At 39.6% G+C, this 25,967-nt stretch overlaps 1 protein-coding gene across 4 annotated transcripts; it reads left to right on the forward strand.

The window, feature by feature from the left end:
• Window positions 1–946: 946 nt before the first annotated feature.
• gpsm1b (G protein signaling modulator 1b) lies at window positions 947–25,525 on the forward strand. Of its 4 annotated transcripts, none has more exons than XM_005720432.1 (14): window positions 947–1,199; window positions 11,205–11,426; window positions 12,897–13,032; window positions 13,144–13,286; window positions 14,387–14,510; window positions 16,492–16,607; window positions 16,834–16,989; window positions 17,076–17,184; window positions 17,277–17,391; window positions 19,275–19,345; window positions 19,439–19,609; window positions 24,393–24,555; window positions 24,723–24,928; window positions 25,052–25,525. In XM_005720432.1, exons 1-14 carry the CDS (start codon window positions 1,138–1,140, stop codon window positions 25,250–25,252), a joined length of 1,995 nt encoding a protein of 664 aa, XP_005720489.1. In that variant the 5' UTR covers window positions 947–1,137; the 3' UTR covers window positions 25,253–25,525. The 4 variants fall into 4 exon arrangements, with proteins under 4 accessions (XP_005720489.1, XP_005720488.1, XP_005720490.1 ...); XM_005720431.2 differs by lacking the exon at window positions 947–1,199 and adding an exon at window positions 9,234–10,050; XM_005720433.1 differs by lacking the exon at window positions 947–1,199 and adding an exon at window positions 11,092–11,111.
• The last annotated feature ends 442 nt before the right edge of the window (window positions 25,526–25,967 follow it).

The following is a 25,967-nucleotide window of genomic DNA, read 5'->3' on the forward strand; positions in this document are numbered from 1 at the left end:
TCCAGGGTTATACTACCACCAATTCAACTGACTGTGACACTGCATCAGTCCATTATCTGGGATTAAATTGTCTTGACTTGCTGTGTACAAGGTAACCAATGAGATGTTTGGGTCTGTTAATGAGATGCAGTGACAGTTAAAATATTTCATGATGCGCTGCAGCACAGGAACCATGAAATCAAATAGTAAAAATAATCAAAATGGTTTTTAAATGAAATTAATTTATACTTTAATAAGTAAATGGTACGTGTACCTATTTAATTACGTATTTTGTAAATTATTAATTATTTATTTCCTACTGTAATTAAATGAGGACACATGCTAGTTTTATTTATGACACATTGGCACTTTTGGCGTTCAATAAGTTTGTTAGGCGACTCCTGCCTTTCTCACTGCAAAGACTGATTTAAAGCAAAGAGCAACACAAACATTGTGAGCCGGCTGACACTGCCCCCTGCTGACAGTACACATTTAAAACACGTAGACGCAGATCTGCAAATCTCTGGGAGACATTAGGACACGCCCATATTTACGCGTCATCCCCAAGACACCGCTTGACCGCGATGAACTGTGCATGCATGCCTGCTTTCAGGGTACTTGGAGAAAAGTATAACTGTATAACAGGGATGACTACTCATCCGTGGTGGGCATATGTGTCTGCGAACTTGAGAGTGTGCGGCTTATTTTTGTACTTAAATTCTTTTTTTTGTAATTAACTGTCGTACAGGGAGGAAAGACTATTAACTTTCCGCTGCCCTAACAGCCTAGAGAAGATTTGGTACATTTAGGTCTTTTTATGGGTGGGGAAATAATTTAACAAAAGTACTGTTAATATAATATTTATTATTTAATTATTTATTTTTTTAAATGTGAAATTAGTCCTTTCTCACCGGCGACACCACGAGCAGCTACGTGACGTCATTTCGGGGGCGGGGCTTGGATTTTTTTCTGGTGTATTTGCAGAATACCTCACTTCCTCGGCTGCTGCCATTATTGTGGTGAATGAGGAAAGAAGAGTGGGAGATACGGGGACAGTGGGGGAAGAACGAGAGGGAGGGTGGTCTCAAGAAACAAGAGCTAGCTGCCTCTGAAGCATACAGGGAAGGGCCCTCATAACGGGCGCGAGCAAGCCAGGTTATGGCTCATTCGGCTACTAACGGTGTGGACCAGGATCTGGCCAGCAAGAGGCTGCACTCAAGGTAGGAAGCCTCGGGAGTACATCGGTATATCATAAGGGGGGTCAGCTCCGTAGCACGTCCTTGAATGCCGAAAAAGAGACAAGTAAGACGATTGAGAGAGAGAATAGCAAGGGCTGCCAGCTCACAGCTTTGCTTACTAAGGAGGAACTGGGCAGGGGGAGCTTGACCAGCCAGCTTTCACAGATTTAAAGAGCTCAAGACCCAGCCACAGCTGCAGCCAGAGCCCAGCTCCAAGCCTCATTCCTGGCTCGGGTCACTGAGCGGCTGTGGCTGGAATGTACAGACTGAGAGGAGCCTCATAAGATGCAGACGCGGTGTAACAAGGGGAGACTGGCTAAAGGGTGCACAAGCTGACAGCGCGCATGGTTTTTAAGGTGCGATGTGTGTGCTGAACTTCACCTTGAAGGGTGATGGACCTAAACCCAAATGCACACAGACTGGCTCTCAGAGCGTTGCTAGTTAAAACCCAGTGTTTAGATACAAATGTCACAGCCTCGTTCAGTTTCATTTGTAGTTTCTTTTAATCATCTTTGATGATCATCAGAAAAATGTATACTTGCACCATTTGCCTCTTAATTAGCATAACATTTGACTGTGTCCTCCATGGCCAGGCAGTGAGAGTATTTATTAGTTTTTTGCACGATGAAGAACTCAATAATGACAGTGTTACCGAACTTTAGTTAAGTTTGACAAAACTTGAGCATATGTTATGTTGTTTGTGATTTATGATTAATCATCTCTATTTCATCTCAGATGATCCATTTGCTTATGAGAAATGTGATGTCTCATCATCCAGTCAGCTAGCTGACGGTGTGATTCAGCACCACTTATCACATAATTTTGACATTTTGTCCAGTGTCATGCATCGGACAAAACTATCATTAATCACTGTGAATATCAGAAGTATCCTACATTAAACACATTTATGGTAACATTGCCCAGAGAGCTGGGGTGAGGGAGCAGGCATGTTTATATATAAAGTCAAATCATGCTTGTATACTCTAAGTTGATACCTTATTCCATTGGCTTTAAGGGATATGTAATATATATCTTAAGTGATTATGTTAGATACTTTAAGAAAACAACAATTAAACTTACTTACTATTGTCAAGCTGCAGGAGTGACATTCACAAACCCTGCAAGGTTATCATATGCTCTGCCAACATAAACACAAGATTCATACACACACACATGGGGTGGGTAGGACTGCTATTAGAGCTGTGATAGGTTTTCCTCTATTTAACTCAACACATGACCTTTGTACATGACGGTTTGGTGTGTGTGTGTGTGTGTGTATTATCTTTAAACTCCAAAAAGCTTAGGCAAGCACAAAGGGGACGTTATGTTTAGGATTTATTTGTCAACTGACCCATCCTGTAAAATCCTTTTGTTTTCTTCCTAAAATGAGAACGTGTCCGGCTATAGAGATTAGTATTTTAAAGCCTATTTTTCCACTTGTGTGTGTGTGTGTTTGTGTGTGTGTGATGATTGAGGAGAACAAAACAATCTTTATATCTTTAAAAAAGAAAGAAAACAACAACAACAAAAAAGCCACAAAACATAATTAGCATTAATTCAATAAATAAATCTAAAAAAAATAAGACAAGACTTACACAAGCTCTTTTTCAGTGCCAAAGCACTTTGAATTAAACCCTCAAAAACAACTATTTGCTGCGGTTTTGTAAGCTTTGGAAATAGTACTGTTGTTTTTCCATAAACTTCATGTAATGGTATTTTCCCTGAACCTATACTAGATTTTTGCGATTGAAAACTGAAACGTTTACTAATACTTAAATTAAAAATGTCTGACTCAGCACCTGTTGCCGTGTAACAAATGATTTGACTATAAAATTGTGACTTTGTGTCGTAAAAAAGCAAGCTAGAGAAAGGGATTTACTCTGAAATCTTTAAATCTAGCCTGTCTTTCTGTCAGTAATGACAGTAGTTACTAACTGAAATTCATCTTAGATTGACTAACATCATTGCCGTGTTCATTGCTTTGTTTTCACAGCCCCTGCAGCACTTGGTTCCCTTCGTATGGCCTACAGTGTGTGTGTGTGTGTGTGTAAGTAGCACTATTCAACCTGGCTCTAGAAAACAGAACATGCAGAGAGTAAAAATGCAGCTTCACAAGAGACATAGACAAAGGAGAGAAGGAGAGAGTCTAGCTTTAACTGAAAGTGACATGCACTGAGGAAGGAAAGCATTCCTAGAGAGTTTCTCTTTGGTTTCCCTGACAACTAGCCATGGCACTCTGTAATTATGGCTGGATTACTGAGTGCACAGTTTCTTAGCTTAACCAAGATTCACAGTGTTGGACGTATAGGCCTTTAAAAATGAAATAAGAATCAATGAATTGAATTAAATCAGCTAAAACAAAAGTATAACTGATTTTAATGATGAAATAAAATCCAAGTAAATTTGATTGCTGGCCATTAATTGGTTGAGATGTCACATACCAGTTGTAATTAAATACTACTCCGAAGCAGCGTGTATCCTAATGGGTTTACTGCTTTCCCAACTACATGCCTGATAAGAATCTCAGGTATGAGTGTTGAATAGCTATTTAAATGTCCTCCGGACTCTGCTCTGTACCAGGAGAGCAGCAGCAAGAGCCAACACGTGATCGAAGACAGCAGATGTGACACTGATGAAGTCAGACACAGCTTGGAGGTGGGCATGCTTTGAATGTACAGAAGTGAATCAGCTGCGCTATCAGCTGTGAGCAGACACTGAGGTCAGCTGATCTGCTGAGCGATTACCTGAAGTAACATTACACTCGATTTGGCCACTGAGGTTTTTTTTAATGTGGTCATGAAACAGTGGTGTCTGAAAGTGAGGGTGACCTTGTTGGATTTAGAGCTAGTAGTAAATGTTCAACGCTTGCTTTTACTGAATATTGTGCAACGAGGAAAAGGAAGAAGATGTCAGAACCAGGCGAGTCTATGCAAAGGTTGGTAGAGCTTATTTGGAGCATAACAGCTATTGTGAATGCAAGCTACTGTAGGTACAATCAATTCAATTCAATTTTATTTATATAGCGCCAAATCACAACATAAGTCGCCTCAAGGCGCTTCATAGATACAGAGAAAAACCCAACAATCATATGACCCCCTATGAGCAAGCACTTTGGCAACAGTGGGAAGGAAAAACTCCCTTTTAACAGGAAGAAACCTCCAGCAGAACCAGGCTCAGGGAGGAGTGGCCATCTGCTGCGACCGGTTGGGGTGAGAGAAGGAAGACAGGATAAGACATGCTGTGGAAGAGAGACAGAGGTTAATATCAGATATGATTCAATGCAGAGAGGTCTGTTAATACATAGTGAGGGAGAAAGGTGACTGGAAAGGAAAAACTCAATGCATCATGGGAATCCCCCGGCAGCCTATGTCTATTGCAACATAACTAAGGGAGGATTCAGGGTCACCTGGTCCAGCCCTAACTATATGCTTTAGCAAAAAGGAAAGTTTTGAGCCTAATCTTAAAAGTAGAGATAGTGTCTGTCTCCTGAATCCAAACTGGAAGCTGGTTCCACAGAAGAGGGGCCTGAAAACTGAAGGCTCTCCCTCCCATTCGATCCACACCTCCAGGTCACACTATTAGGAAAAAGTTCAATCTGATCTCCGAATCAACAAGCCTTGCCTGTTTAAACTGAATGCCAGTTACGATTACTAAAAAGCATCAAGTTTGCAAGCCAAAAGCACGAGTCCAGTGAGACAAACAACGATAACACATCCTAATTTGATTGTTTTTAATGGACAGGAGGATTTATTACAGTCTGTTACGGTTACATTTTGTTGCACAGAGGCGGTATCTTTGCACAAATCAATATGCTCTGTTTAAATCGTAAATTCCAAATGGACCAGTAATAGTTGTTACAGTACTGTGATAGTTGTGTATACTTACATTTCCGGGGGAGCTGCACATAAAGCTACAGCTCAGGCTATGGCGTAAGGCGTGCTGCTCCAGTGCACCTACAGTGTATATTTAGTCTAGACTTACAACTCAAGCTTAACATCTGAGCTACTGCGCATTGTCCCCGTCTTTGTAGGCATTGTGTAGCCATGACCAGTTTATGTGTTGAAGGTCACCTTTCCATAAACCTCCACCAACGTAAACATTTGGATGTCTCATCTTTACTCCCCGGCTTTGTCTTCTGAGCTTTTTTAAACTTGCATTTACACTTTAGCCTAATGATGAAGCATTATTTCACATTTATATAGGTTATAATTAATTATTTGACAAATATTTATTATTAGCATTATATTGTTTTCCACTGACATTGTTGCACTCTAACCTCACTTCTGCCTCTCTTACTTACTCTTGAAACCTGCCCAGTGTGCTACATGTACTCCTTGATGCCATGGTAACAGCGCTGGGAGTTTGTCTCTGTTAGACCACAAGCAGGCTATTATGAGATGAGTGTCTCCCAAACAGAACAATTAGAGGGGGTAATAAGAGGAGAGAATGGCCGACTGTTTCGCATAAATTCTTCTTACTCCGACCGCAACGATGGCAAGAATGAATGTCACTTTGTGGAAATCCTGCCATGAAATTTTGCTCTTTGTTTGCTTCAACTTTTCCCCCCTCTATTCTTTATTTTTTGTGTGTGAGTCAGCCCGCAGGCTGCCTCTTGAAGTTTAGTTTGCAGACTTTGATTAAAGTGAGTGAGGATGTGTTGACTTCCAACTTTACAACTGCAGAGTTTGGATTTTGCTCAAGCTTTTAAAAATATTGCGAGGCATTATTAAGGCAACACCCTTTTCCACAGCCACAGTTTTACAATGCAAGCCTTCATTGTTCGGCTGTGTTTTAACAAACTGAGGCCCCCGTCACCGTCTCTGACCAGACTTGCTGTCTTTTTGTTTTTCTTCTCATATTCTTGCACATCTGTGACTTCCAGCCATAAATTGAATTCTCATCCAACCACAATAGCACTGACGATTGGGTAGATCAACATTTTGGCCGGTGCCTCCCACCTACTCTTAGCATTATTTACAAACACTCTGTATGCACAAATCCCTGCATAAGCAGTCCATTCAAACATTTAATGCACAAATCTGTGCTACATCAATATCTTCTTACATGAATTTGTCAACACTCTGTGATTAAATGCGCACATATTTGTCTCATTACAAAGTTATTAACAAATGTTCACCAGAACTTCCTCAGACCATGCACACCAGTAGAGCAGGGCAATATGGCCAAAAAAATTTATCGCAATATATATTTAAAAATTTGCGATAATGATATAACCGAGATATAATTGACTCGAGACCATAACTCCGCAACTTTATTAGTGCAAAAAACCCTCAGTGTATTTTCACTGAAACAAGCAGCTGTTTTTTTTTATGCAAATTCCTTGCTGACAGTTTAACCGAAAGACATTTCCAGTGGAAACAGGCTGAGATATCCTGAGCATAACATGTATAATATCCACAAAACTTAAGAGGTTATACACACACAATACGGTAATATTATGTTGAAGCACAGTACATATTACTCCGTGAAGCTCCCGACTATGGTAGCCATAATGCTCCGACAATCCATCAAGCGGTGCTCCTTCGTAGCTTGTCAAAGTCGTACTAAAACATCTTTTGACAGATTTTCGAGCACTGTGTACCACATAAAGTCGGTTCAAGGTTAGTAAGCACAACCAGGATTCATACACAAGGCACACCGGATTATAAGGGGCACTGTCGATTTTTCAGAAAATCAAAAGATTGATTCTAAGTGTGCCTTATTTTCTGAAAAACACGGTAATAGCGACGGCCCGCTTCCACGCTTTACCAAAAATTGTGCTTCTGTGTGTATCTGACGGACGAAAGCCAAACTAGTTCCACACCACTGAAGTTGCAGCATTTTTACAAACCAATTCTGGTTCATCTGTTTCATTCAACAATCCGCTTTCGCCCTTGTCATTCGCTTTTTCCATGTGCATATAAAAACAAAGGCACTGCACATGCGCGTTTTACCCATATTCTATCGCAATATTTCATTTTCTTATCATTGCCTAACAGTATACCGGTATTACCGTGAACGGTGTGATATGGCCCAGCCCTACTTTCACCTGTATTTTCATTATCTCTACAGATCCTATCTACTATAGAAATGTTGACGGGAGGGTGGGTGTTCACAGTGAGTCAAAGTGAGTTTGACATGCCGCTGATATAACTGATCAGCTTTAAGTAAATCGCCTCTGTATTCTTTTGTATATGCACCAACCTTATGCCTTTCATCCCTCTGGCTATGGCTGTTAGGCTCTGCTCCACCTTCCTGTTTGCACTGAAGGGTAGCCTTGGCACATTCTGATGCTGGTCTGTCTTTAAGCAAGTTGTTTAGCTATGGCTAGTGCAAAATTCATTTTAGGGCGCAAGGACTACAGAGCTGGCAAGTTTTCCTCCACTGTTGAAGAAGTAGCTGTTGCTGTTTTATGTATGCCAGGAAGATAACGTTATACACGTTCAAGGACTGTTATCTACGGTGGGAACTAGATTATCCACATTCCAGAGACTGGACTTTTGTTTGTTATTGCCAGCCATACAAAAAGGTGATGAGAGTCCCGCTTTTGCTCTAGCAGCATGTTTTTCTGCAACAACAGCAAAATGTGTTAATGTTAGCTGAAAGACAAAGAGCTGTGGAACCTCAACCAACAATACTTCACAATTTAATTGTTAGTAGTTTGCTAATTTAATGCATTTTTGATTTTTCGATGTCATCGAGGTTTTCACACAAAACCTTAATTTCTAAACAAGACTGGGTAATAGAAATGGACTGGTGACAGTGCTAACCACTGCATCATTGTGCCACCCTGTTAGTATTTGTATTTTTAGACCGCTGATGACTTTGTTGCAATTCAGTATTGCACGTTCCAAGACTCTTCGATGGTTGGCTTTGCATGTTTCTTCTGTTTGTAAAGTAGTATCTAATTTCACAATGGGTACTTTCTAGTGAGCCACCGCCTAGCAGGCACGAGCAAAATACACAGTCTACCTTAAGAGAACAAGACTTATGGTTGCAAACTATATATATATCCGACAATCCTGAACTTCCAATCCCTTGTAGTGGGTTGAGTTCTATAAGGATCTTGTAAAAATAATGCCACCAGCTTTTGAAAGATCTTCAGCCGCAGAGCTCCACTGAATAAACACTCTTTTGGTGTAAATTCATGCTTTAATTTTGGTTTCTACTCATTCTTCTCTTCACCTTCCTTTTTCCTAATGTAGTTTATACAGTTATAGTGGTTGTTCCACTGCCCTCCACTTCAGCTATGAAAAATGAAAGAATCATTTTCTTCCTATTTACATTTTCCAATGAAAGTTTGTATCCAGTTGCAGGAGGAATTGCATACTGAAAGCAAGATTTCTGGGAAACTAATCAAAATCATTGAATTCTCTTTATTACATTGTGCACTGAGAATTAATATTAATACGTAATTTATTTGCATTCAATTTATCATGTTATTTTGCCATAAAAGGCAAAAATAGTATTTATTATATACATGTAGACGGCAAAAATAGGAAAAAAACCCACTTAAATGTAAATTCCTATGTATATTTCCATGTTACTGTATAGACCGATATTTAATAAAAGGGGAAAACAACGCTGTGGTGAAGAGATCTCTTGTAAATCCCTTGTTTAGCTTGTATTTTGCTTGCTGCCCCTGTGACATTGTCTTGGTTAAGTAGGGCACTTGTTAATGTAGTTGTGCTTTCTGTGCTTTGAAAGCAGTTGGACATGTGTGTCATAGTGGCAAGATTTTCATGCAGGAAGTGTTTTTTATAGCTTTAAAATAAAATTAATCTAAAGATTAAAAACAGAAAAGCAACATGTGTTTCCTTATTAGTGAAAATAAGTTTACTTAATACGTCCCTTAGGTCTTATTTACTCACAGTGTCATCTGTCTCGGTTGGTGACCTAATAATGTTTATGCTAGTGTCAGCATGTAGTTGGATTTGTTTAGGCCACTCACTGTGCTGTGTTGTCTCTACTGAGGAGGTGCAGGGCATTGGATTAGCCATCCCTGTCTCTCTCATCCTTTCTCTCTGCCTCTCATTGGGGCAATGGTCAAGCTTAGATATAAGGTATTCACTTTGTAATCATTGACTGTTCCTCTACTCTTGCCCAGAATGGTCTGTCATCATGCTCCCCTGTTCTTTTAAAACCTGATAGAACAACTGGTCTCCGGGTCAGACTTGAGGATAAGTTGAAGAGGATTAGAGATGAGCACAATTTTCTGTTGGGAGTAGCGGGAACTGAATTACATAACAACAATGGATATCTTAACTTGATTAAAATCATCTGGATTAATAAAACTTAAACTTGTAAACTTGTGACAGCTTAGAAATTCACTTGTTTTGGAGCTCAACGTTCGTGTGGAATGATCTCAAATTCCCTCTGGACTGTTTTGTCTGCAGGTTGCTTCACTGTGTAGTTTTGGAGCGATCTTGAGGACTTGAAAAGCACACATTTTTCTCGGCTGGCTTTGGACTGTGGTTAGAATTTACAATTGGAGTGTGTCCAGGTTTGTTGTAATGTTGCTGATATGGTGGTTTTTATTGAAGCTGGGAAATATAAACTTCATAAGACCGCAGTTTGTTAAAGTGTGAGAGGAATTCTTAGTTGTAAACATAGTACTTAAATGAACTCTACAGAGTTCATTTAAGAGTTTTCTGATAAAGTTAGTTTTACTTAACAATACCATCATGGCATCTGAGCCTTGTCCTCTGACTGGAGCAGAGAGAGCCGTGTGTAGACTTGTCCACTGTGGACCCCGACCTCAAGCTATGCTAAAGCCTTTACCTCTGGAGCTCCAGGTGTATGTGGACAAAACAAGGACCAAGCAAAAACACAGGTACTGTAAAAAAAACCAAAACAAAACTCAAAAGTAACCCGTCAAGTTTTTACAAACCAAAATGACCTTGGTGAACACATACATTCCATATTAGGGCAATGTTATGAAATCTGACTAGAAGATAGTGTAATATCAGCTGCTTTAAATGACTGTTCACGTCACAGTAAATCCTTTTTGCCTCAAAAATGACGATGCATTCGCGTCTTCGATTTGACAATAAATAAGCTGTAATGCAGAAAACTGCAAATGGTACGACTCTTTACCTTTTGAATGGAGCCTTTTGCAAAGCCTTTTGATTAGATGCAAGGATAATCCTTGCTTATCTCTACATTCTAGTACTTTATCTGGAATTTAGTGTTACTACTAAACTGTCTGGTCTTGTTTATCCTGGATTATGCAATGCATTTAGGGTGTATACTTCTGGATATAGCTCACTCATGAAGCCTTGCTGTATGCTTACAGTGAGTTCTGACTGGACACCACAGATGCTTTGCTGTATTTTAGCTCAGCAGCCAACTTCAATCTCTGAAACATAGTTTTGTTAACTTCAAGGCATGGAGTGCAACATAGGGCAAAATATTAACCCCTTTAGTTGTTCAGAAATACCAGATTTTCATAGACTTCATGCATTAACCCTGCAGAGGTCTGGCATCCTATCCAGCGTGTACCCCTGCTCTCATCAGAGACAGCTGGGGTAGGCTTTAAGCTGCCGGAGCCCTGAAGTAGATAAGCAGTTAAGGAAGTGGATGGATGACATTGTCTCAGATTGCAGTCAAATGTTTTTCAAATGTTTTCTCTCTGGTGTGGGTGGGACACTCTGTCTCCGTCTTATTTTGTTTCATATCCTCATAAAAATCTCAGAACATGCAAGAGAACGGCACGTCTTCGAACATCAGGCTGTTAACTGATTTAAGCAGTTAAAAGTGTATCACCTTTTCAAGGTGTTCGTCATCGAGCTCAAACTCAGTTACTAAGGCAACAGTCCACAGAATTTATTACAGACCTTGTTGTCATGGCGATACTGCGTCTCTGTGAAAGTATATTTCACTGCGACTGTAATGGTATCCATGTTTACTGTATGTCCTAATCTGTGATCGGGCTAATGTTTTTATTTCATTAGTTTCATGACTTTATTGTATGCGTGTATCTTGCAGGATGGAGGCCTCGTGCTTAGAATTGGCCTTGGAAGGAGAGCGGCTATGCAAGGCTGGGGACTTCAAAGGGGGAACAGCGTTTTTCGAAGCAGCCGTAAAGGTCGGCACAGAAGACCTGAAGACCCTCAGTGCCATCTACAGCCAGCTGGGCAATGCATACTTCTACCTTAAGGAGTATGGCAAAGCCCTGGAATACCACAGACATGACCTTACCTTAGCAAGGTGAGCAATGTGCACAAGCTATGAGTAAAACATTCACCTCAGCTTTGTGCTGCTTGTTTTGAGCTGCTTGGGAGTCTTATTCAACAATCTGTTTGCTGCACTGTAAATGGTTAATAAACTTCACATTTGAAATCTTTAGCTGAGAAGAACTGCATCTTTACGATAAGGGAACTTATACACAGATCAATAAACCCTGCATGCATACTGCATCCATCACACAGACATATAAGAGGACTGTGCACCAGTATGCAGGAATCATATGCTACGTTCTGTTATTTGATGTACACACAGTTCAAAAGGAAAACAGTCTTTTCCACCCTTTTTTCTTTAGATGATTTGATGCATGGAAACCTTCATGAATTTCAGACAAAGAAATTAAAAAAAAAAGTGAGGAGACTTTTACGTAGTAACAGTTGACAAATACCAACTGGATATTTAGCTTGTGAGTAATCTGGTCTCCTGCAGTTAGTGCAGCTGGTACTCCTGCAGGGAACTGATTAAGAACCCTAGGGAGATTTACCTTGTTACATTACAGTCTCACCAGGGCCACTGGGGCTTGGTCCTCGGAAGTAGGCAACTGTTGTTGCAATATTTTAATGGTTATTCATTAGCTAAATGGATAACTCGTGGCTTCCTGTGGGTCATCTGGGCTGCCTGCTAGAGGACAATAACATAATGAAACAATGTGGCAGTAGCAGGTTCATAAGAGCATATAGTAACTGCAAGCACTTAGTGCATACCATCTTTTAGTTGCTCAGTTTCAAAGTGTGAAAGTGAAAAAAGGAGAACGACACAATGGGGAAATTATTTCTCACTTCCAGCATGAAGAGAAAGTAGGCCATAGCAACCAGAGAGGAACTAATCGTGTTGACAAGTTCCGATTCAGCGATGCATGATTAAGCCTAAAGTAATTAGTGGACATGGTGCTTTATTTAGTGCTTGTTATGCTTTATAATGCATTGTCAGTGACTCTCTAGGGTTGTGTATAACTTTACATGTATAACAAATAAAGGAAATCAGTTATGTTCAATAGCCCGTTGTTGAATAAATGTAATATAGCAGCAATATGACTGAATATCTTACAAATTCCTTGATGTGGATGGTCATTTTAGGTCCAGAAAAAACAGTCTTGGAAAACAGAAACAGTGACCAAAACCACAACCTTAAAGTGACATTTGATTTCCTTGATTCACTTTGTTTTCTTCACCAGATGACAGTAATCAGATACGGCCTGTTGTAGATATTAATTGCAGTGATATTTAGTTTGTGGTACACCAAGCTTATTGTGTATTTTTTATTTTATTTATTTATTTTTAAAATAAAAGCTGTGTAGATCACTGATTGATCTAAATGTTTAACTAGTGGGGTCTCAAAAAAGCAGTGATTTTGATTCTAATGGCGCAAGATCTCCGAGCAATAACTTGGTCTTTAACTCTGCCACTAATCACCAAAGATGTCTTTCCTCCACAGAACAATAGGAGACCGAATTGGAGAAGGAAAGGCCAGCGGCAACCTCGGTAACACTTTAAAAGTATTAGGGCGTTTCGATGAGGCCGCTGTCTGCTGCCAAAGACACCTGGACATTTCTCAAGAGCAGGGCGATAAGGTAAGATTATGTACATATATTTGGATATCCAAACAAACCAACACAAACAGAAATATGAAAATCTTCTCGGAAAAAGATAGTGGCAGCCTGTGTTTCTTCACTGTCCTGAAGGTTGGAGAGGCCAGAGCACTGTATAACATGGGGAACGTGTTTCACGCAAAGGGCAAACAGCAGTTATGGGGCTGCACCCAGGAACCAGGGGACCTGCCTCCTGATGTCAGAGACACACTGCAAAGGGCTACTGGATTTTACGAGTAAGTATGTTTTATGCCTGTAGAGCAAATGAATGTATAGAACAGCTACCAGAGTCACAGTAGTCAGTAGCTCTGACATACGAATGTTGCTGCGTTTTGTGGTACTATTGATGATTTTTGAATATTGTCAATTCCCTTTTTTGTCAAGTAGTGGCCGAGAGTTGGTTTGGCTGCTTTCTCATTTTAAACAGAATAACAGTGTACATGTGTGTAACACTGAATTTACTTTTGAGTCCCTGATGATTAAAAGCAACCGTCACAGCCCTCACTGTGCTACCGTCTTTATGACTGGGGTGAGGGTGACTTTGAAAAGATTTTTTAAATCTGTTTTAATACAGTCTTGGTACCACCACTGTGATAATGAAGGTTTCATTTTATTTTCACCATACTATCAAATATTTTAATTTCTACTCTCCTGCTGTTATTTTACCAAGATCTTTGTCAATAATATGCCAAGATAAGAGCAAATAAGTTAAATAATGTGTGCCAATCAGGTAAACATGATGAGGTCCTTGACCCGGTTTCTCCTCCACATGTTGAGAGGGTTGAATTGGGGCTAAACTGGCCTAAACTTATTGTAATGCAGGTTTTACAGCATAAAGTCTTCAGTTGAACTTTGATAAAGGAAGTGTTGTCTTTCAACACAAGAAGTACAGCACACTGAGTATATTGCAACACATCATCTTATTTCTTTATAAATTATGGGCTGAAATGTTCACGGGCAGGCTGTAAATGACATTAAAAAGAAACCAAATGCAATTAGTGCCAATTTGGTGTTTCTGAAAATATGGCCAATACATAAGAAAAAGGGTATACTGAAAAGACACTATTTTACAGATAGAAGTGTGTGCAACATAGCTCATCTAACTTAAAGAGCCCATTTAAAAAAAAAAAAAAAGAATTAATATTTCACTTTTTTCGTTTCTTTCTAGCTATAATGAATGTAGTAATTGCTTTATATCAACATCAATTAATTAGCTGTTGTCTCATGTCATACCTCGCATAGTAGACTAAATTCTGTTGATTACACATAAAAATGGGAATGCAAAAAAAAAGTTCAACAACCAATAACAACTAAATGTGTGTGCCTGGATGTGTAGGATGAACCTGTGTTTGGTCAAAGAGCTTGGCGACCGAGCTGCTCAGGGCAGGGCCTACGGGAACTTGGGCAACACCCACTACCTGCTGGGTAACTTTGTGGAGGCTATAAAGTTCCACCGTCAGGTAAGAAATCCACATTTCATCCACAAGTTTCAAGATCGCACTGCTGTAATGCAGAGGTGGGAGGTATCAGCCATAATGATTTCATATGAGCAGTTTTCCAGCTTGGACCATTCACTGTGCAGCTGTTCAGCAGCCGTGGCCTCCCATCATATAATACATGTGTGATACATACATATCATGTTTGGGTGAATGATGTTGAAGTTCTTAGGTGTATAAATAGATTGTAAATTAAGTAAGGAAACTCAATAAAACATATTTCAATAAAAATGTTTACAAGAATCACGTTATTACACCAAGTCAAAGAATTTATAAATCCCATTTCTTTTTAGATAATGTGCTGCTCACTCGTAGTTCCATACTTGACCTACAAAGTGGAATGGAATACAGTGCTGTGCAAAACCAAAATGCTGTAAACAAAGAATGCTTTCAAAAAATGGAAGTGTTAATCATTTATTTTCATCAATCAACAAATCTAAATCAAATCAATACTCGGTGTGGCCACACTTTGCCTTCAAAACAGCATCAATTCTTGTAGGTACACTTGCACACAGTTTTTGAAAGATCTCAGCTGGTAGGTTATTCCAAACATCTTGGAGAACTAACCATAGATCTTAATCATGTAATCCCAGACACACTCGATGATGTTGAGGTCAGGGCGCTGTGGGAGCCATATCATCACTTCCAGTACTTCTTGTTCTTTACGCTGAAGATAGTTTTTAATGACTTTGGCTGTGTGTTTGGGGTTGTTGTCCTGCTGCAGAGTACATTTGGGGCCAATAAACAATTATTTATATTTCTGAAAGCATTCTTTGTTTATAGCATTTTTTCACACCTGCCTAAAACTTTTGCACAGTACTGTAAATAGATAAATAATAATTCTAAAAGGAATAAAGCATAGTTGCATATACGTTTGTTTATATTATGTGCCCTTTTTGCAGAGATAAAGTTGTTCTTTTCTTGTTTCCCTTTGCTTTTGGAAAATATTGCTTGTTTTGCAGTATTTTTGCAGTATTTTCAGACAGAAATAAAATGAATTAATGAACAAATGTTATTTGCATCTGGCTGAGCAAAAAAAAAAAACCCCCAAAGATTTGAATGAAGCTCTTTCATTTTCCAAATTTGTTTCACAACATCATGTAAAAGATGAACCTAATGTTTTACATATGTTTTGCCTTGTCTGGTGTGGTTTTGGTGGCCTGTGTCCTTACTGTTGTGGCCTTGACATCCTAGATGTTTGAACTGCAGCACTGAGTGAAACTACATTTTCTTTATTTTAGCCTCCTTTATCTGTTAAATGCACCTGAGAAGTAAACAGGTGGCCCGCACTGAATTTGCTTTGGTGTTAAGATCAGAAACATTTGCATGACTTGAGCGTTTAGCTTCTAAGTTCAGTCAGAGTAGAGTACAGTTCATTTAATTTCAGTCAGTGAAGCAGATGGTGTTCCTGAGAGATGTTTTTGCTGGTCTTACCAAGGTAAATGTGGTGTAAAAGTGTGTGTTTCAGTGCTTTGGTATCCATCTAAAGCTGCCCTAGCGGACAGTTTGCAGAGATTGATGGCTACTCATACAGAAAAAGGACAAAATTGGTTTCTTGGTGAATCAGCGGGAAGCATGGCTTCAGGCTTCCACCCTCCATTTTTCTATTGAAAACCAAGTTTTTCCTCAAGTGGGAAACTGATTTCTCCCCTTCCTTCCCTGTTACAAATCTATCAGTATGCTGCAGAGGAGAGGTTTCATATGGAGAGAATCAGAGGAGCTGATTTGATGCACCGCTGCTGCAGCATCACCTCTGCTTATGAAATAAGGTTTCCTACAGAGCTTCCAATATGAACTTGTGAAAAATCTCTCTGCCTGAGCACCAAGTAAAACAAATGCACCTAAGTAAAGCAAAGTGAAAGGAGGATTTAACTTGTTGTCATTAAAGTTAACAATTGAAATTAAAAGTCTTGATTTGTGAACTTGTTGCTGTCATCATTTACAGCGATTATCCATTGCCAAAGAATTCGGGGACAAAGCAGCTGAACGGCGAGCTTACAGTAACTTAGGCAATGCCCTGATATTCCTGGGACAGTTCAACACAGCCACAGAGTACTACAGGTGAGGAAAGAGTGCAGTCTGACATCTAGTGGATTGAAGGAGAAATGAACCAATTTTAACCACTTAGAATATCTCATGAATGCTTAAGTACATGTAGTGAAATAGCTATGTAGCTGTTTAATCATCATTCTTATTCATGTACCCTGTTTCTCGCATTCCTTTGTTAGCCTCTATTTTCTTCATTTTTTCCCAACCCTTATTTATCCCATTATTTTCCTTCCTATAGGAAAACTCTGCAACTGTCCAGGCAGCTGAGGGATCAGGTGATGGAGGCTCAAGCGTGTTACAGCCTGGGCAACACTTACACTCTTTTACAGCAGTATGAGAGGGCCATAGACTATCACCTCAAGCACCTGTACATAGCGCAGGAGCTAACAGATAGGTATTGTTTAAAAACAATTGAAAGAAAACCAAACAAATGACCACAGGAACAGGTTTTTTTAATGTTGTGCGTTCACTTTTTCATAGGGTTGGAGAGGGCCGTGCATGTTGGAGTCTGGGAAATGCATATGTGTCTTTAGGGAACCACAAACAAGCGCTTTACTATGCCAGAAAGCACCTGGAAATCTCTAAAGAAGTGAGAAAGCTTTACAAGCGCAACAATATAAAAAGGCCGCTTGCATTTTATGTAATTTTTTTTTGTCTCTTTGTCCCTGATTTCATCCGCAGATTGGAGACAGAAATGGTGAACTGACAGCCAGGATGAACGTGGATCAGCTGATGGAGGCCCTGGGGGTCACTGAGAGCGACCTTTCACCCTCAAGTTCAGAGTTTGAGATGCAAGGTAGCACTGAAATTATTATTTTTTTGCTTTTTTTACATGAAAGGTAATGTGGTCATGCTGGACTTTGTGTTTAGGATATACTTTATTGATGTCGAAAGTTGGGAAATTATCGTCACAGTAGATAAAACATGAAAAACAACCTGCTATGGTAACATGAATACAAGATCCCAAAACACAAATAGCTCAGAAATATTAAAAAATATAATTGTTGATTAGTTTGGTCAGGTACTTTCAAGCAAAGGTCCCACAGAGATGATCTCTTGCAACAAAGTGTGTGTCTGGAATATGTCAGAGCACAAACTGTATCATGTAGCTTGTTAGCATGCTGTTGTTTACGCTCAGTATTAACTTCCTTGTTTTGCTCAATTGTGTGAAGACGGTGCTTCTTCTTTTCAAAGTATGTGCATATACTAGCTTCTCTCACAGATAAATGCACCAATCCAGAACACAGGACCTTTCTCCTGCATTTACTCTATCGCTTCTCCCCAAATAAAACTGCTTATCGCTGATATGTAATGTGAACGTCCTCATGTGGTTTGCAATGTCTATTTCTTCAGCTGACAGAAAAAAGGCAAACCAAGGCTCAGAAGAAACGCTTCTTACACATATGCATGCATAAACAATAAATGGAACAGCAGTGGAAAGTGCTTATTATCACTAAGACACACATATATATATACATACATATACATATATACACACATCTGCATTAAATTAATACATTTTTATGTTTCTTTAGTGGTTAATCTGCTAGCATGTGCAGACTGTGTAATCAAAATTATGTTTTTAATGGTAAAATGTAATAATAACCATCATCATCATCGTTGTTGTTGTTGTTGTTGTTGTTGTTATTATTATTATTACTATTATCCACAAATTTTTACAAAAAAGCTGGAAAAAATATTTGCTTAAGATGCCAAATCACACCTGTTTAACTTGCATTCTTAAACAGAAAATGTTAGTGATGAAATTATTTGGTTACTTGTTACTTAAATACACATAAATACACTTCAGTAAATTTGTATTAAATTTTTTTTTTTTTTTTTTACAGATTTCTAAAATATTTCTGTTTTGTTGTTATTATGACAGGTCATGGTTAAGCACTACATATATAATCAAAAACAATCTTGTAAAAAAACAAGAATCATTCTGAACTTTGTTGAAGTAGTTAGTAAATGTGCAGTTAAATGCTTTTCTCATCCGATTAGGCCCACACATACTGCACAAGTTCTGTGTGGTATGTGTGGGCCTGAGCAAGCTAACTACAATGTTTTATGTGTGCACAAAATTATAAATGCAAAACAAACTCCACGTGGGACGGTGTGTTAAATCTGCACTGAGGCTAAATGTGACAGAAAACAAGTGGTGTGTGCATATTTATGAGGTAGGATAAAGATACTTGTTTCACTCTGTGGTCCAGGAGGATGGGTTGTCCGTAAGCCATATCAGGCCTCAAGTAACAACAATGTTTTATTGAGTCCCCTCAAATGGTCCACCAGCTCACATAGACATCAGAGCCTTGTATAATAAAGTGAGTAGAAACTGTAATATCTGAACAGTTTGCCTGGCTTCTCTGTGATATTTGCTTTCATAAACTATCCTCCAGGCAGAAATTCACACCCATGTCCTACATTTCCCTCTGGAGCAGAGCTGGCAAACAGACTCTTATTCACTTTGCTTGCCTAGTGGTCGGCCTAAGCCTCATATCCACACCGAACATCATGGGACCACAGCCGAGATTACAGCCTACTGCGAAAATAAAAGATAAACAAAGGGCAGCTTGCAAGCTTAAATCGGCTCATAAATGGGATTCAAGACTGTCTAAGTGATCAAAACCCAAAATTGCAATATTAAATATTTGGGGTTTTTTTTTTGTCCTGTAGGAGCAAGACCCAAATTCACCAAGAGAAACAGCATGGACAGTGTAGAACTGTGGAAATACTCTTCAGATAAGGTGATTTCCATTATTTGAACATGTCTCTAAACCACTGTAGGAAAATGTGCCTACATTGTGATCCACCTCTAACAGCATGCTCTGTTCATGCAGAATGGTGAGAACCAAGACTTGGAAAGTATACCGAGGAGATCTAAGAGTCACCTGTCGCAGCCTAGCAAAAGAAAAGGCTGTTCTGACAGCCAGTCATCAGAGGAAAGGCTGTGGTTTGACTCACCCGTGGACACTGATGACATCACTGTGCAAGTTCCACCTCCAGTGCCAGTAGGTGGCCTCAATGTTGCTGTTTTTATTAAATACTTATTGACTCCCAACCTCACATCATATCCTTATTGCCTCGTCACTGCACTCGTAACCTGATCTTCAACAAGTATCAAAAATTAAACAGTAGTTATTCCAGCTCCATTTCATGGAATACAATGTGAAAATTCTTAAAGTATAGGTGTGTTCCTGTGTCTCTTTTTGTTTTTAACCCCTCCCCCCCTCTTTTTTTTTTTGCTGATAACAACAAACAAAAAACGTAAAATTTAATTTCAAGCTTTACAGTTTCAAGAAGCCTAAAATGTCAAGGATTTTTCTTATAGGATTTTACCAGCACTTGAATAACAGTTTGTTTAAACTGTACACAAAAGCTTTATAAACATAGTAGACATTTCTGTTTATGGACTCATTTGAAATAACAAGAAAATGTAGATATTTCTGTATAACACAGACACTCATTTACTGTACACGGACTGATGAGCGTTCATTTCACCAGCTTCATATTTCTAAGATACACCTGAGCCTCAGTGCAATCTCTTACAGTGCATTTGAGTAAAGGTGGAGATAATTTTGTAGAAAGCACGAGATGACTGTGAGATGGTGAATGTTTCACTTAACTTCGCTTTCTTATCTTTTCTGTTCATTGTAGCTTCTGCTTTAAAGCGAAGAATGAGGGAGAAAATACATTAATTTCAAATAACTTTGGTAAACGATGTCTTCTGCAGTGTAAAAGTGACTTCTCTGTTAATAATATAAACTTGATTCTTAATGGATATGTTTTTCCCCCCACAGCTGTTCTGTCTGACTCACCACAGCACCTAATCATGCCTTGTTTCTGTGGCACTGCTAATTGTTGTTATTAGTAATGTGACATGCGGGGGAAAAAAAGAGTGAAAATTACAGGGCTTTAGGAATAACAGTTTATCACAGCGAAGTAGAAATAGAAGTACAGAAGTAAATGTGGGTGATCTTGAGTCATACCTATTTTCAAATCTAGCATTAAGACCGTTTAAGACCATTTGTGTATCTGTGAGCTGCAGATGTTACGACTTTTCTTTGTTTTTGCTACAAGTTAATGGATGGCTGATTTTTGATGAAACCATAGGGGATAAAGTCCTCTGCTTCGGTTGCTAAGCATTTCGTGTTTCTGCTTTTTTTCCATGCTACATCTGCAGCATGCAGTTTGACATTTGATTTTGCCATAGCGAGTGTATCTAGGCAGATAAGCTAACTTTAGCTCTCGAGTCGGTTGAAAAAGTTGCATCGTGCTTAGTTTTTAATATTACCAGACGACTCGTTGCTTGTGTCAACTGCGCCTGCTTGATAGGGTCGGGATTACCCAAAAAGTACCGGCCAAGTTTTAATGACACTTGAATGGAAACTGTTTCACAAATTTAGCCTCACCAGTAGCTTGTGAACAGGCATGCCAAGCTCCATGCTTGGAAGCTCGGGTTGTTAATGGGCCACTGAGGACTGACAAACTTTACTCCCTCCCTGTTAAGTAACCAGCAGATGGTTTGCAATGACATATCAGTAGAAAAACTCCTGAGAAAGGGGCCCTAGGTAGAGGGTGAATGCAATGCACACCAGCAGTGTAGACTATGAGAGAGTGTTGGGTCTAATTGGGATTTCAGTGATGTTTAGTGTTACTCCTTTGTGGTTTAAGTACATGGTGTGTATGTTAATTGGATGTTACGCTTTGTTCATGAATAAATCATTATGATGTTTGATCTGAGTGCTCGCTGTGGGGGATGTCTGCAGTGTCTGTGTCCTTCTAGTTTTTAAAAATCAGAAACATGCAAAAAGTAGATAAATGCACTGACAGGCAGTTTAGGCTGTATGTACCAGGGAAAAAGTTATGTAGAAGACACAGAACTCAATAAGCAGTGCTTTTCTTACATTGGTTGAAATCTGGCAAAGGCCTCCCTCTTCATACTCTATAGACAGGGGAAGGTTAACCCTGAAAGAAACCTCTCCCATCAGGATTAAAAATTTCATCATAGAAAAAGTTCATCACTTCTTTCTAAGGGGGGAAGTAGACCTAAACCATCAAGCAAAAGGCCCACCAAAGCATATCAAAGTCACCAGATCCCCCTCGCTTTGGGGGTCAGTGATTCAGGTCCTTCTTTCATTTTGTCACCTATCTATACTTTAGGAAGAACTTCCTTTTATCTTTCACTGTCCCGGTCTGACAGTACTCCCAGTCTCTCTCTGCAAGCACACACATATCTTTACTGTCTATTCTCTTCCTCTCTCACCATCATCACGTGTTCCTTTCTCTCTTGTTCTTTCCATATGGCCTACTTGATTAGTTGGCCTATACAGAGAAGCAAACGACAGCATCCACATAGAGACAGAGAGGAAACTGCTTTAAGTCACATTGGGTGTGTGTTTATAGAGCCCAGTCATGTGAGTTTGTAAGAAGTAAGTAAAGATATTGGTGTTTTTTGCCATCTGAGAGTAGTTGACTTCTGATGGAAATGGGTGCTCGCATGCAGTTCACTCATAACTGTACTCCTCCACCCATCTTTCTACCCCTGCTGCCTCCCCCTCTTCCCCTTTGTCCATACCAGCCCTCCCTCTTAGCTGATAATGTGACCTTGATCAGAGAAGCTCTACTCTCCCCATAGGGTCAACCCCCCCCCCAGCTCTCCATAATGAGTTGTTTTCCCACAGTGAGTGAACAGGACAAAAATGGCCTGCTGGAGAGCTGCACAGAGAGAGTAAGATAGACACAGGGGGAGAGGGAGAGAGAGAGAGGAGGTGGCAGTGGTTGGTAGAGATTTAAAAAAGAATGCAAAGAGGAGAATGCAAGGAAATTAGAGGTAGGTAGTAGGAGCAGCAGGAAAGCAGAGAGTGATGTAAAGGGGTGGGTGAAAGTAGGGGAGAAGGAGGTGTGAGCCAGACGTGCGGACAGCGCTAGACAGAAAGAGAGCTCATAAAGACATGAGACAGAAGGGTAGATAGAGGACAAAGAAGTGCTGCTGGTAAGTTGTCTCACTTTTTGTTTTGTAACTTGGAAAAATGGCTTCCCGCTAAGGTTTAGTGGGGAGTATTCACTTTCTTTTCACGTTTGATACCGAAGCGTGCCTTTATTTGCAGTTAGTGTGTTTGTCTTGCACTGCATGTAAAGATATTTTGCTGTTTTCACTGAGCAAATACCGCAGAGTTGGGAAAAAAGGATGTTTCTTTATGATCTATAGTACAACTTTTTGTGTATTTTAAACAACAGTTTGACTTTTTCAATGCAGAAGTTGAAAAACACGTGATTCTTAGAATAGAGATGCATGAAATCTGGTGTCTGCTGACCTACTTCACATATTGCTGTAAGGCAAAGTGATTTGAGCTCTGTTCAGTAGTCGGTGTTGAAGGTGTTCAAAACAGATTATTTGGAACAAGTCTATTATATTTGCTGCGCGTGGGAGAGGAATGCAACCAGAAAACTTTTATAAGGAAGACCTCATCAGTTGTTGTTGATTTTAGTGCCATTGACCCAAGTTAACCTGCTCTGGCACTTTTGTGTCACAAATATAATGCAGCGAATGTTGTCGATTGTTCAATGTTGAGATATGAAAAGCCAAACTTTTGAAAAAGAAAAAAAGAATTGCTATTAGGCTGTAATTTATAAACTTAAATAGATTAAATTCAAAATTACTGGCCGGTAACAAGTTTTTCAATATTATTCTGACAAATGTACAGTATTATATAGCACATATTTTCCTAGCTCTAGAGGGTCTAGAGAGTTAATGCAGCAAGTGTGATCATTTATGCACAAATGTTTATTTCGAAGTGCAGCCCACCACCCTTTTGCACGATTGTAGTTTAATATTTTGTGAAATATGCAGCTGAAAGTTGTTTCTCTTTTCAGTCTAGCACTTTGTGATGTGTTGCGTGAAATTTGGTTTGTTAGCAGTTTTCCATCAGATGATCGCTGGATCAGCAGCTTAATTTTAATTTGAGACGGTGTTAACATCTCATTTCATCTGCTGCCATCCGGTCTGGCAGATAAGCTTTTGTTTCAGAGGTATGATATTGTAGCCCGAGTGCCACAATATTTAGCAGCATTGTTCAAACATAATAAATTCCACATCTGCTTTGCTAGCGCGGGGTATTTGTTTCACACATAAATTATCCACTTCACTTGCAAACTTGTGTGTATTATCAAGACTCTGGTTGTGTTTAATTAAAAGGAAAAAAAAGCATCATTCAGCAGGATGTTGCTGGAGGACTGATTCCAGGGAAGTCAGTGTAACACAAAAATGGCATTCAGTCGATGTGACTGACCCATTGACTAGATCTGATACACAAAATGATGTTTAACAGTTCAATAATTCTGTGGCAGCTGCTACATTTTTTTTTTTTAAAGATTTCCATCTGATTTTACTAGTTGATGGTCATTGGGCCATATGACTTGCTGCAGCTGATACTCATTTTATGTGCTTGTATCACATTCCGTATGTAGGTCAAGGTAGTCTCTTCAGAAGTGCCATCCCTTGTGAGTTAATCAGATTATTTTTCACCTCCGCGAGCTGGCTATCTTGAAAATCCTCATTATGCAACTCCTAATGGCATTGAGCTTAATTAAGTCACCTGCACATAATGGTTTTTTAATGTACGAGCAGTTCATCATAATCAAGTGCGCTTGAAATACTTTAGTTGCCTCACTTTCAGGAAGTATCTTTTCAGACAGAGCAGCAAAAAATAAGAAAATGAGAAAACAGGCACTCAGCAGATAAGACAGACGCTCTTTGTGCTTAAAGTGAGAGATTTGTTGTTTTCGTTGCAGAAGCTGGGCCGTGACCCCTCTGATGAAGACTGCTTCTTTGACCTCCTCAGCAAATTCCAGAGCAGCCGCATGGATGACCAGCGCTGCCACCTCGATGAGCCACAGAATGGAGACAACAGAGAAGGCGCCGCAACCTCCATGTCATCCCTGAGTGAGATGATAGGTTTGTGACAACAGCATATGCCTTTTATGTCTTTTGTGTCCTATCTTAGGATTAACTGCTTTCTTTATGGCATCTCTGTTCTTGCTGAAAGCTCATCCCTGCAAAGGTTTGGGATCTACCAGATCATTTGCACTCACTGGGATATCTCCGCCCCCCTTTTTCTTTAGATCCTGCAATTACCACTTCCCCCCAGACAGAGGAGCTGTTTGATTTGATCGCCAGCTCTCAGAGTCGACGTCTTGATGACCAACGTGTTAATGTTGGTAACCTCCCGGGCCTGAGGATTACTCATAACAACCTGGGTCACCTGGTGGGAGAGGGAGATCATCAAGAGCCCAGTGATGACTTCTTCAACATGCTTATTAAGTGCCAGGTAATGACACATTAGCACACACATAAATTTGAAATGTGGTTGTTGTATTGTTTATATAGGTTGCCTCTTTAGCAAATGTGAATCCTATATTAAATAATCTGTATGCGCTCTTTCTGGTTCTAGTCATCTAGAATTGACGATCAGCGGTGCTCCCCACCAGAAGCGGGCCCCCATGCCCCTACGGTGCCTGATGAAGACTTCTTCAGTCTGATCCAGAGGGTGCAGGCCAAGCGTATGGACGAGCAGCGCGTCCAGCTGCCCACAGATGACCAGGAAAGCCCTCCGTCCCCAAGTCCCGAGCCAGCTAGCGGATTTTCCAGCTAGGATTTGGTGAATAAAGCTTCATGTCAAAGAAAATGGAAGCAGGAAAAAAGGAAAGGATGAGCCAACATTTAAGGACAGTACTAAAGGGTGAACTAACAAGCTTTTTAATAACAAGACAAATTCAATGTGCAATAGATGTTGCCCTGTTAAATGTTGCTCAGTGTATTATGTTAAATGTGTGTAAATATAATGGCAAACAGGCAGAATTTAACCTCAGTGATGCAGAGAAGAGGAAAATGAAAGTGTGGGGGTGACATGATTACAAATATTAAATATATATTTAATCTAATGCCTTAATCAGCATTAAAAAAAAGAATCTGACTCAAGATTGTATTCACGGGTGTCAGATGTGTTTCTTCTTGAAGCACATTGTATAATATGGACATTTAATATAGATAGCTACAGTGAAAGTCACAAAGACTTATTTATAGAAACAGTGTTGACATTAGAGAATCTTAGAATCTTAAAAACATACCTGATAATGAAAATTTGAGACAGATATATCTGAAGTGCTCAATGCTGCTTTTATCATTCGATTTTCGTGGTCCCCACTGCTCATAGAAATGTGCTGTTATTTACAGTATTACAAACCCTATCCCCCAGTGTTATGACAAAAAATGCTTTGGTCAATTTGAACTTCTCCATTATTGGTAACTGCACTCGAAGCGATCCACACGAAGCGATTATATTTGGTTAAATTAAAACACTGATTTAA

The sequence above is a fragment of the Pundamilia nyererei genome, unplaced genomic scaffold, assembly GCF_000239375.1.
Source record: "Pundamilia nyererei isolate P.nyererei 1_Seehausen unplaced genomic scaffold, PunNye1.0 scaffold00002, whole genome shotgun sequence".
Classification (NCBI taxonomy): Eukaryota; Metazoa; Chordata; class Actinopteri; order Cichliformes; family Cichlidae; genus Pundamilia; species Pundamilia nyererei.

Coding starts and splice junctions, on each gene's coding strand:
- gpsm1b (XM_005720431.2), top strand. CDS start 9,902: ATGGCATCTGAGCCTTGTCCTCTGACTGGAGCAGAGAGAGCCGTGTGT. Junction 13,287..14,386: donor AGGGCTACTGGATTTTACGA/GTAAGTATGTTT, acceptor CTGGATGTGTAG/GATGAACCTGTGTTTGGTCA. Junction 24,929..25,051: donor ACATGCTTATTAAGTGCCAG/GTAATGACACAT, acceptor TTCTGGTTCTAG/TCATCTAGAATTGACGATCA.